The sequence below is a fragment of the Dryobates pubescens genome, chromosome 2 (assembly GCF_014839835.1).
Source record: "Dryobates pubescens isolate bDryPub1 chromosome 2, bDryPub1.pri, whole genome shotgun sequence".
NCBI classification, from domain to species: Eukaryota; Metazoa; Chordata; class Aves; order Piciformes; family Picidae; genus Dryobates; species Dryobates pubescens.
The window spans coordinates 23,116,023-23,129,169 of record NC_071613.1 but is presented as its reverse complement, the minus strand read 5'-3'; the positions used below and the strand labels follow the sequence as shown (position 1 = coordinate 23,129,169).

General features: G+C 43.3%; 1 protein-coding gene across 3 annotated transcripts in view; it reads right to left on the bottom strand.

The window, feature by feature from the left end:
- UBE2F (ubiquitin conjugating enzyme E2 F (putative)) overlaps nt 1-13,147 on the bottom strand; it is a 90,059-nt gene that overhangs the window by 25,949 nt on the left and 50,963 nt on the right. For all 3 annotated transcript variants that reach the window (XM_009900832.2, XM_054171875.1, XM_054171868.1), the window contains 2 exons: nt 10,015-10,047; nt 6,622-6,684 (listed from right to left, as the gene is read on the bottom strand). In XM_009900832.2, coding sequence (XP_009899134.1) covers nt 6,622-6,684; nt 10,015-10,047 — 96 coding nt within the window. The remainder of the gene's footprint in view (nt 1-6,621; nt 6,685-10,014; nt 10,048-13,147) is intronic.

Below are 13,147 nucleotides of genomic sequence, written 5' to 3'. Positions count from 1 at the left end.
ATGTTGAAGTCCCAGAGTCATCCTTGTAGCTCTCTGTTGGACTCTCATCCCTGCCTCTCTTGAACTGGGGAGCCTCAAACAGGATACAGTACTGTAGGTGTGGTCTCACTAGGGCAGAGGGGGAGGAGAACCTCCCTAGTCCTCATGGTTGGCATTTAAGATGGATCCTTGGCAAACACTTATTCTGGTAAGATTTCTCAGCTTTGGTACTTCAGAGCCACTGGCAAAAGTCCCATGAAAGAAGACATGCTAGATTTTAATAAGGGGGTAAAACCTCCCTCTCAGAGTGGTCTGTCTCACTCTTGCACAACGACACAGCAGGAAGCACTTCCCTACACTGAATACTGACAGATGAGTTTCACTGAGAAGATGGAAAGGCTGCGCAGGAAAATAACACAGGGTAACGTTACTCAGCTGCTCCTATTAAAACAGCTCACAACAGCATAGATGAGCAAGTAAATGAATGTTTGCTAATCTGCAGGATGACAAAAGTTGCTTTTAAACCGCACCAAATACATCAGGCAAATGCAATTAGCATGAGCATTCTCGATATGGCAGGCCTGGGTAAGGAAGAAAGCTAAGAAATATTTGGAAAAGCATTTCTACCTTGAGCCACATGACCAGCATAAGGAACTTTTCTGTTGTGTACTGCATGCACAGCTTGGGAATGTTCTTTGGCAAAGAACTTTTAAGGGACCCAGCAAATTGTGATGTCCTGAACTAGTATCTCAAAGTGACCATGACAGATGGGACATATGGGGAGAAGGCTGAGGGAGCTGGGATTGTTTAGCCTGGAGAAGAGGAGGCTCAGGGGAGACCTTACTGCTGTCTACAACTACCTCAAGGGTGATTGTAGCCAGGAGGGAGTTGGTCTCTTCTCCCAAGCAACCAGAACAAGAGGACACAGTCTCAATCTGCACTGGGGAAGTTTAGGCTGGAGGTGAGGAGAAAGTTCTTCACTGAGAGAGTAATTTGCCATTGGAATGGGCTGCCCAGGGAGGTGGTGGAGTCACCATCCCTCGAGGTGTTCAAGAGGGGACTGGACATGGCACTTGGTGCCATGGTTTAGTCATGAGGTCTGTGGTGATGGATTGGACTTGATCTTTGAGGTCTCTTCCAACCTTGGTGATTCTGTGACTTTCTAGATTTCAGCTAACAAATAGCAGACAGCACCAATAGTACCTTTGGCTAAGGAACACAAAAGTCCTGAACTACTAAGCTGATTCAGTGTTGCATCACCAAATTATATCCCTATTATCTCAGCATTCAGCCTACTTGGCTGCCACAGAGAGCAAATCAATAGAGCTCTATTTGTGCAAACCAGCAAATCCTTTGATTTTTAGCACACAATTTTTAAGTGAGTAGTCATTAATATGTGTATTTAGTAATCTGTGGAATCAATTTGACTGACAATTAATGGCTCTGGTCATCCACACAATTACTGACAGGTTGACTTTTCCACTAAAGCCAAAGCAGTCCCAGCTACTCAGCTAGGACATGGTTCTTTAAATTCAACAAGAAAACTCATGCTACCAAACTGACGAGACTGTACCAGTGTGAGAAGACTGAATGGCTGGAAATACCTTTTGTTTACATAGACACATTCTGATTTATGAAGTGCTAAACCAAGAGAGAATGGTTACTTATCTTCCATCGATTTGGATCTAACTGCCATGCAATGTAGGCATCGGGAACATTCCAGAAAGTAACACTACTAAAATGAACAAAGGAATCTTTCCTTAAGCTGGGAACAGTTATGAGCTAAATGAAGGCAAGAAGGATGGGAAAGCACAACTGTATCTGAATGCTTTATTAGATGGTGAAAGCCACAGTCAACACGTGCACAATAAAGTTTGTTTCAATGTAGAAACTGGCAAAGTGTGGAAATTAGCACCAGATTTACAGAAATACAGCCACTAAAGATGCAGCAAACATGCTGGAAGGCAACCCACCCTCCAGAGGGACCTGCATAGGCCTTGGGAGACCCAGCAAAGCCAGTATGAAGCTCAGTTGCTGGGAGGGACACACTCAGCCCCTGTACAGGGACAGTCCCAGATGCTGGACTGGGGACAGCACTCATGGGAAAGCTTCAGGGTGAGGAAAGACTGAGGGAATCCTTCCATGGAGAAAGACCTTGGAGTCCCAGTGGACAGCAAGTTATTCATGGGTCAAGCAAGGTACCCTTGTGGCCAAGCGGGCTGATGGCATCCCAGGGTACATCAAGGAAAGTGTATCCATCAGGACTAGGGAGGTTCTACTCTGCCTGGAATACTGTGTCCAGTTTAGGGCTCCCCAATTCAAGAGAGACAGGGATCTGCTGGAAAGAGTCCAACGAAAAGCCACAAGGATGACTGGGGGACTTGAACATTTCTCCTATGAAGAAATACTGAGAGAACTGGGGCTGTTTAGCCTTGAACAGGCTGAGAGGGGACCTTATTAACATATACAAATATCTGACAGGCGAGTGTCAAGATGAAGGTGACAGTCTCTTTTCAGTGGTGCCCAGTGATAGGACAAGGAACAACGGATATAAGCTGGAACACAGGAAGTTCCACCTCAACATGAGAACAAACTTCTTTATGGTGAAGGTGATGGAGCACTGGAGAGGTTGTAGAGTCTCCTTCTCTGAGTCTTTCTAAATGTGCCTGGATGTATTCCTGTGTGATCTGCCCTAGGTGATCCTGCTCTGGCAGGGAAGTGGGACTGGATGATCTCTAGGGGTCCCTTCCAACCACTAACATTCTGTGATTCTGTGAACAGAGCTTGTCGGTGGAGATGAGGTGGCCTTGGAAGGACCTAAAAGCTGCCCCCCAAATACTGACAAGGAGGTTATTGACTACAGAGACTTTTTGGAGGTGCACAACAAGAGAACATAAGATTGAGCTCATAAGCTGAAAAGGTGACCATGTGAATGTGTATATGATTACCATGTGGATAACTAAGCTTTGGAGCATCCAACATCACTTAACAGTGCTAAGATAAACTCAAAATTGGGAAAACTGAAGTCTTACAAAGCTGACTGCAGTGATGAGGAAATCACTTGAACAGTAACATTTAATGCAGATAAATACAGGAGGTCCTGTCTCTGCAAAATTAGAAGTCGCACAAAGTGGCAGACAGAATCCTCTGTCACTGAGAAGGACTTTTAATGAATATAACCAAATACAACACAGGCTCTAGAGCACTTGTCAGGTTTTGGATATGTTAGTAGAGGGCTACCAAGTCTGAACATTGAGATAATTTATTTTTCTAGCATTTGTGAAAACGTGTAGTGACATCTCTGCCCAATCGTTTGCACAGCCTTCCAAAAAGTTACTGTCATCTCCCAAAGTGCAGAAGCAATCATATGTGATCTAAAAAAATCATTCATGTAAAATGATCACTGGCTGAAGGAAAGTGGAAAGGAAGAAAATCAGTAACCAACAGATCCTTCCTGGAGCTGAAGGAGGCCCTTGAGGGCTGAAAGATGAAGATGCATGAAACACAGACCTGAAATAGACCAGCTTTTTAAAAGGAGTCAATTGAACAATGTGAGCTCTGAATTTTGAATCATTTTTACATCTTAGAACAAGGCTGCTCTCCCAATGGCCACACCTACATGCTGAGGTGTAAGTCATAATGCAAAAAATGAAGAGGTTTCTTATGCAAGAAGAGATTAGAACTGTCCCTTCCAGCCTGACCTGTAACACAAACATTCACAGCACAACTGTTTTCCAAGAATCAATAATAAGGATTTGATAACTATAATGTGACCTCTTCCAGCATCTACAAGGCAGCAGTCATTTCTGATGACTTATTACCAGCCTGTCTAACTGAACAAACTCCAGTCTCTCATTTTCAATAACCAGAGGCAGGCTTCAGATAAGCTGTTAACCTCTTGGAGAGCCACGCTTAACCTGGAATGTCAGCAAAAGGGATCCTAGGATTTCAAATCTGAAATGACATCAGTGAAATACTGAGTCATTTTCTGGAGAATCACAGAAGACAGCTGGAGGGACATTTGTTTTGGCTGTTACAAGCTGCATACTCCCACACTGTCAAATGACCAGAGGCATTCTCTTACAGTATCTGTTAGACACAGATGTTTGCATACACAACTGAATATACGGATACATTTGCACATCTGTGTGTATGCAGATTGTGCATATGGGCATAAATATTACAGATAAATTATATTACACACAAAAATATCTCAGGGAAAATTCAATGGTATTTCCATACTAACCATATCACGTACTGCAAGTACTTTCTTAAGAGACGGGGCAGGACCACAGCAGTTTGACTTTACAACAAAGTGCTTATATGCTACATGACATCTGTGTCTGCAAGAAACAAAACCAAACTCACTCTGCCATTGCATCTTTTGAGGCTAACTGTAAAAGCAGCAATTTCTCTCCCTTGAACAATTTATTCTCTCCAGACAGACCTCATTAGTTTTGTCTTGATGTTGCTGTATGATACGCCACAGAAAGTCCAGCAGTACCTGGAGTTGTCACTATCAATTTCTTCTCTAAGCTAAAGTCAGATGAACTCAAAAAACCCCACAGTTAACATGGCAGATTATTAATTTTACAGATGCCTGTGAAGAGACTATGCAGCTTACTACATAAAAAGTTTGTTCCAGAAGTATTTTTCATTTTAGAAGACTGTCAAAAAACCACTCAATTTCCCTTTCACTTCTTCCACAGCTGCTGTAATCTGAAAACACCCCAACCCTTCCATGCTATTAGTGCAGCAGGTTGTATTTTGAATGCTCATCTCTTGATCTTAGAGAGGGGTATGTTTTTAAAAGCAGGTAACATCCTTCCTTCCTGTGGATTCATAGGTTTTCCAATTTCTGAATGAGGTAGAGATGCATTTTATCATTTTTTTTGGGAAGAGGACATAACTCTCTGGCTGGTCTGAGGTCTAACAATTTACTTGATGCACTGGTGAGGTTTGTCTATCCCAGTCTCAGCACATCCAACACAAAACTGTAAGTACTTTGGGAGCACTTCTGCTTACAAAAACCTACCCAGACACACTACTTTTCCTTGGCAGCAAGTGCCAAATTTGACACTCAGCCACAGTTGTGTAATCCCACCATTGCCACAGAGCTACAAATTTCCCTGGCACGGTATTAGAGAATAATTCAGTCCAACAATGCAAACAAAGAAAAATATTCAGTCTGCTACCTTCATGACACTGGTTTTGTTTCTTGGGCTGTATTCCTACTATTACAACTTCCAGTGTTTTATGGCTTGGAAGGCTTCCTGGCATCCTTTGTCAAAAAATGTTCCAAAGTAGGTGTCTATTACATTTTTCTCACCTCAGGCTTGAAGTCTCATCCCAGCCATGCAAACACTGACAAAATACTACAATTTGACAAGATCTTATTAAACAAGAAAACAGCTGAAAGGATGAACTTGCAATCCTGATGCTTCCTCTTGAAAAAATGAGATAAATTAGGTGCACTGCTTGACTTTGCATTTTCAATGAACTCTTCAAATCAGCACTTACTTGGAAACTTTCTTCAGTCTTTAAGGTTAACACAACAAAAGTATCAAAAGAGCTTAATTAAAACAAGAGATCTTCGGCACAAAAAAGTTACACTTGGCCTGTTTGAGATATGCATCTACAAAACATAATGTGACACAACTTCTGAGACCCATACTATGGAGGGGTTAGCACTTTTGTTCACCTCTACTTCCATGTTCAATCACAGTTGAGAGGTACACAGATGTTCCTGAGACCACTAATCAATACACTGTCTTTTCCTAGTCCACAATACACAGATTAAGTAAGATCAGTGAAATGAAGATAGAGTTTCCACTCCTATCTTTCAAACAGAGAAGGCTCTGGAGAGACCTTATAGCAACATTTCAAAATCTGAAGGGGACCTACAAGAAGGCTGAGAAAGGATTGTTTAGAGGGGCTTCTAGCAATGGCACAAGGGGCAGTGGTTTTGAAGTGAAGCAGGGTAGACTTAGGCTGGACATAAGGAGGAAGTTCTTTACAATGAGAGTGGTGAAATACTGGAACAGGCTGTCCAGGGATGTGGGCGAAGCCCCATCCCTGGAGACCTTCAAGGTGAGATGTGATGTGGCCCTGATCTAACTTGAGGTGTCGCTGCTGACTGCAGGGAGGTTGGACAAGGCGACCTTTGAGGGTCCTTTCCAACCCGATGCAATCTGTGAATCTGTGGCTTAAAAATAACCACACAACATGTAAGAGTTGTGAAGAACAAGTTGCATTTTGAAGGAGACAAAGAAGGGTAAGATCTTTCTGTGGGTCTTCTAAGGTAAAGGCTACTCCCAGCACTGCACCAAACCAGTTCACTGTCACACAGAGAACACATACAACTTCAGGGAAAAATCTCAGAAACGTGAAAGAAAATATCATCTATTTTAGGGATGTCACTACATTATGGTCAACAACTCTGGCATACGGTGAATAACACTGCTGTGGCAAGTTTACTTTCCCAAAGTACATTTTGTTTGAAGAACTGGTAGCTGATACAGTGAGTCACTCGACCGCCTGAAGTAGCAGCTTGCACGCTTTAAAAGGACTGCCTGGGAATTGCCGAGGACCCTGCGTGCATCTGTTTGGGAACAGCGTGCTTTAAATAAACTGCTGACTCACCTTGTCACGCAAATGATGCTCTGCAGCCTCAATATTCAAAGGATCGTCAAAATTCAAAAGATCCTGGAAAAGAAACAGACAACGTTGTGAGGTTCCCACTCACTGCATCACACCAGGAAGTCAAAATAAGGAAACCAAGCAAACAAGACCAGCAAGCGTAGTGCCATTTCCTTACGACCTTTATAGGCATCCCGGCCAAAGGCAGATGCAAATGAGTTTGATGATTGCAAACCAAATCACAAGTCAATTAAAGGCATTCGACCCTATCAAGTGGTGTGCCAGGCACAGCTCTGGCACACATCTCTCTGGCAGGGATGCCTTTCTATTTGAAATCTAATGCAGTTTTAAATCTAATTTTGAAGGAACACTCAACGTTTCGGAAGGCACAGTTCCCATTGATTTTTGTTCAAAGGTAAACTCAGCTCTTAAGAACCCCTCTACAAACAGCCTGGTGATAAAGCAGGAAGAGTTTCCTTAACACCATCTATGTAGCAAAGCAATTTCATTTCTTCTGTGGAGCAACTGTACAACCTGGAGCCTGACAGGAAAGTTTTAGTGCAATGGGAAAAACAGGACTGAGAAGAACAGGAGTGCAAACACCCCATGAGCTAAGGGGCCAGAAAGCAAATATAATCTCAGTTCTGCCAGTTCAATCTCAATAAATATTAACTTCAGAAGGAGAAAGGGTTTAGGGTTAAAAAACAAGAAACAATGGAGACCAAGATACTGATAGAAGGGGAGTAACACTGAATCACAGTCCCCCCTGCTCTGCCCTGCCTGCAGCCCAGATCCCTTTCCAAGGCTAGCCTGTGATGGCAATATAATACTGTCACAAATGCAACAGGCTCATGTCACTCTCCAACTTGTTTTCAGGCAACAATCTTTGCATTTCATTCAAACCAGGACACCAATCCACTTCATTTTACCATAGAATTGCTTCAGTTGGAAAAGACCTCTAAGATCACTGAGCCCAACCATTGACCTAACAGTACCATGGTCACTAAACCATGTCCCAAAGTGCCATGGCTACATGTTCTTGAACACCTGCATTTTCCAGAGCTGTGGGTTTCCTCACTTGTATGCTATAGTCTGTAGTTCAATATGATGCACCTAAAGAAAGCCTGGTGTGTCTATGCTATCAGCTATCTCCTTGTTCTCTCGCAGCTCCCAGTTGTGCAGTCCTCTGTCCTAGCTGACATGACCTCCAGGTCAGTCCTGGGAAATGCCCTGACCCAGCAGCATGGATGCTGCACTCTCGCAGTTCCTGCCTTGGGCTGTTTGGCAGTGTTTCAGCATGGCTTCTCCTTCCAAGCTGCCGGCGGCCGGCCTGCAGCTAGGAATAATGGAATAGGACTCCGTGTCACCATGCTCATTTGCATGTGTAAGCCCATGTGCACCATTTCTCAGCAGCCTTTGCTCCTTGGCACATCAACAGCCAGGCTGGTGCTGTCACAAATACCTGGGCTGGCCATGGTCAGAACACCTGGAATGGTGTTCAAGGGGAGATTGGACGTGGCACTTGGTGCCATGGTCTAGTTGTGGGGTCTGTTGGGACAGGTTGGACTTGATGATCCTTGGGGTCTCTTCCAACCTTGGTTATACTGTGATACTGTGACCACAGATGTTAAAAGAGATGAGTGATGGTTGTTGGGCTCACGCTCTCCAGGAGCTGAAGGAGGATTTCTGCATCTTCAGTACATTCTGTGGCATCAGCAGTGCGGTGCTGTGGTCTCCAGCTGGCCATCAGGCCACACATGGAAGAGGAGTGGAACAGCTGGCCCAAGGAAGTCATGATACTGCTCCCTAAGAGGTGGGAGGCATCTGCTGCTGCAGACCTCTCAGCTCCAGCCAAGCCGTGCCCTGTTTTGCCCAGTGTCTCAGAGGAGCATGAGATTAACCAGGGTGATCAGCCGCTTCTCCAGAAGACCTGGCAGAGAGGACTTTTCTCTCACCTCTGGGGCTGGAAGAAGCACTGGATAGCAAAAGTAGTCCCTGATAGACCCTGTGGCATCAACGGTGAAGAGACCCCAGGTGAAGAAAATATCTCCAGAGAACCTGTTTTTTCCACCTTTGATTTGTTTTGTGTTTCTGGTTTTTGAGTGTTTCAAATTTAGTCTTTCCTTTTAATGAATAAACCAAAGTGCCTTTTAGACACCTGGGGGAAGCCAAAGCATCTCAAATCATGACAAAGTGGGTTCCCTCTATTTGGTGACTTAGATGTGCAAGAGGATGTGCACCAGGGTGCTGAATGGGCATGTCCCAGAACTACGCACATCTCAGTTGAAAAGGTCCTGGACTGGACAAAGTGCCTTCAATGTGTCAGGACACAGATTTCTCCACTCAGCTTGTTCAGAGGCAGACTACCAAGAGGCAGTTTCATGACTACATGTCACTATCTTCCTCCCATGCACTTTCTTCAAGAAAACCCCAAAAGAATCTGCCAGGCCAGTACAATTCAGTGCCAGCTACTCAAAGCCTTATTATTCATAAGAAGCTGGATGTGAAGGAAATACAAGTGCCAAGCTGGGAAGCACAGCTCTGACTGCCCATGACAAATCCCCATGGTCTCCAATGCCTGACCATCGCTCTTTGGCAGCTGTTTGCCCAAAAGATTATTTTTACCTGCAGCTCTGCCTCCAAAAGCACTTTTTTGTACCTCCAGTGGATGTAGCTTTCTTCCACTTACTTAGCATGCAGTGGGAAACTGTGAAATGCAATTACTCCTTGTTGCAAAGGCAAATGCACTCCAATCTTCTAAATCAATTTACCAAAGAAGCTGTTGAAATAAATCAAGTCTTTGGATGCCAGGAAAGCTTAAGAGACTGTAGGTAGTCAGTGGCTTGGATTTTGCTAGAGGTTTTAGAATCACACCATGATCCTGGTGATGGTGCTGGGAATGAAATCACTGCTCTGCCCCTCCTCCTGCAGATAGCAGCAGAAGGAATTTCTCTCTTCAAAACCAGGCTGGGGCTAGCAAAGCCACAATCTAAACAACCTAGGAATCCTAACCATCACTTTAAATCCCTAAATGTAGTTTTTTTAAAGCAACACAATTCCTTCTCAGACCAATAGGGATTTCTGTTTCCTGCAAACCAGCAGAAAGAATTTCATACTATGTGGAAGATGCCAGGTGACTTGTTACCAAAATACCCCATAATGGATTTGTAATCCAAAGTAGGAATAATGTACATAAAAGTTGGCATTTCAGACCATCCATGTGAGTCTTGCAGTCCTACAAACAAAAGCACAAACTGATTTCATACTTGTACAACACCCTCTGAGGCCAAAGGAAATAACCTTAAGGGGACACAGGCAGGGTTCCTATTAGGTGATGCTGAAACCCAAACAAGCACAGTAAAGGAAAGTGGATATGTAAAATAGTAATTTACTTACAGTAAATAAAGAGTTTAACCCCCAGACAACATCCTGCAAAGGAAAAGCACAGTCAGTGAGGTATGAATTTCAGGTGTTTTGAACACATTCACATAGTTTGTTTTTCTATTAATCCATGACATTACTAGACATTCCATCTAGATTAAGGGTGACATTTTACTAATTTAAATCAAAACATTGACAAATATTTCCCATTCCATGAGTGCTTGATATCTCTAAGTCACCAAAACCCAAATACTGCATATTCAAGCACAAGTTCAGATGTTTCTTTGTATATAGGAGCCTTATTCCTGTTTGTCCTCTGCTCAAGAAGATGAATTAGTATCTCAGCATATATATGCCACCAACTGAAAACTGCACTGCTTATTTCAAAGGGCAGGTAATAAAACTTAACAGACCAATCCATTCTTAAACAATTGAAATGGTGTCAGACAAACATTTGAAGCTGCATCAAAATACCAAAGAGACTGAGGTGTAGTACGAGCATGGAGAAATACTGTTCTTTATACAAACATATCTCAAGTAGAATACATAGAATAAACCAGGTTGGAAGAGATCTTCAAGATCGTGTCCAACCCATCAACCAATCCAACCCACCTAAACAACTAAACCATGGCACCAAGCACCCCATCAAGTCTCCTCCTGAACACCTTCAATGACAGCGACTCCACCACCTCCCCAGGCAGCCCATTCCAATGGGCAATCACTCTCTCTGTATAGAACTTCTTCCTAACATCCAACCTAAACCTCCCCTGGTGCAGCCTGAGACTGTGTTTTATAGCCTTTTAAGTATCTATTGAAACACAGAGAGGGTTTGCAGTTCCCTCAAACTAGAAGCTTCAGGGCAATCATGAATCAGCATCATCAAACACCAATTATTTTGAGGTGGGCATCTCCAAAAAGGTTCTATTAGCACTGATCTCAGAGTCTACATCCTCCATTTGCAAATTTCAAAGACTAAGGTAACAGACAAAATCCAATTATTACAGAAAGAAACCTAGAAGGATCACCTACCACCAATTCCAAGGCTAAGTTCTACCTATAGAAAAGATTCTTTTCTTCAGTAGCAGCATAACTAAGCTACCCTACTTCAAAGTCCCACTGAAAGATGGGCACTGGAGCTCCTACCTGAGCTCAGCTCAGTCCAGCACCTACCACTGCCCACCTATCAGATAACTAAGACCAGCATTGCATCTCCTGCCCTTACAGTGTGCTAGCACATGACATGAAAATATGATTTCCAGTAGCAGGACAAACACTGCACACTAATTGTTTCTCAGCTAAAATGCACCTTTCACAATAAAGCCTTAAAGCAAAAACTTCCTACCCACAGCAAAGAACTTCAACAGATGAGCAAATCTGAGCTTGTTTCCTGCTGAGTAGAGGACAACAGAAATCCATATCCCTTAAGAATGCTATCCAATTATGCCCTAATGAAGAAGACACTATGTCAGCATTATCTGGACACAAGCCTCTCAGGATCCAATTTTCCTTTGCTCTTGCAGAACAAACCTCCTCAGTTTATCTGCTTTTAATAATGTGACTCTGCCTGGTAAAGCTGATACTGTCAGACAGCCTTTTCAGCTTCAGCATCTTCTGAAATCATTGGGTGTGGCAAAGGCATCAACTCTTTCCACTGTAGCCATCACCTATGATGATCACTGACACAAACTCCAAGAAAGGACACATGCAGGACACCCAGAAACTAGAGTTATGTGAATATTTTAGGATGATAGTGCTGAACAGCCATCCCCACTCCCAGTTTGTTGGCAAGTATTATAAAAGGGACTGTTTCAAATAACGGATGGGAGTCATCATTCTACCCTTTAAGTGCTGCACTTACTCTGCTGCAACCATTGTCACAGAAACTGGGCACAGCAGAGTTTAGAAAAACATAGTATTAAAGGAACATGGTATTAAGCAATCCTGGGGATAAACTATTTGTATAGTACTCTAGTGCTGGAGTGAAAATAAACCAAAGTCACTGCTTAAAAGAAGTATTTCAGCAGTGTGGAGAGCCTGAAGAGTAGGAACAGGCATGAAGGTCTTGGGCTCCCACTTCACCCTCCTACAGTCAGGCATAAGAGGGTATGCAGCACAGCACAGGCTGCCACAGTGCCACTGCTCTCTAAGTCTGTTTCACTTCAGTACCCCTGGCATGGATGCAGCCTGAGGACTGACCGAATCAGAGCAGGTAACCAAGGATGGCTGGGAGTGCCTCTGCCTACAGCCAGCCATTCTGCCCCAGCAGATGCTCTGACCTTCAGGGCTCAGAAGCCCATTCCAATGCTGCCCTCAAAAGCTGTATTGTCGTTCAGGGGGGCAAAGTGAATGTCTTGCAATCAATTTTAACCTGCTCTATGTTACCCACAACTGTTGTTAACAGGACCTTACTAAAACACAATAATTTACGTTCTTTCACCTGAAGAAGGAGTAAATTAACTTTTTAAAAGGTTGTCTTTCATCTACACCACAATAGCAGACTGCAGCTGGACAACGTGATGCAGAACTACAATACTGCACATCAAAGACATCCTAAAGAGGTACGAGGAGCTCACAACAGCACACTGGGGAGCAAATGCCAAAACAGCACTCATGGGCTTGCAAACTATGCACAACTGTTCAACCATTTACCAGCACAGCTAAAAAGAAACAAACAAAAGAGCAACCAGTCGCATTGATTCTGAAATCCTGAAGAGAGCATCATCTCTACATCTAACAGTGCTGAAGCTCCAAGTCTCCCAGAGTCTCCCCACCAGGGCACTTGAGCATTTCCAAACAAAATAGTTTGTGCTCCAACACAAACAGCAGTGAGCCATACCTTACCACAAGAAAACACTGCAACTCAAAACAGAGATGTAAACCGAATCAAATTATTTCCCCATTCTATAAACATCTGCTTTTGCAGTTTACCTAAATTGCTCCCTAATTCTCATTTGCTGAATCCTGGTTTTAAGAGGGACTTGACTCACTCAGGCTGGCTTTGCATAGAGTTCTATCAAAAAACCAAAGCAAACCCAACTCAAAAACTCCAGCAAAAACCTCTGTAAGGCTTTGAGTTTTCAGAGTGCTGTATGTTTTTCAAAGCCATTCTAGAAACCAAAAAGCATAAAAGAATTATTAGTATTACTAC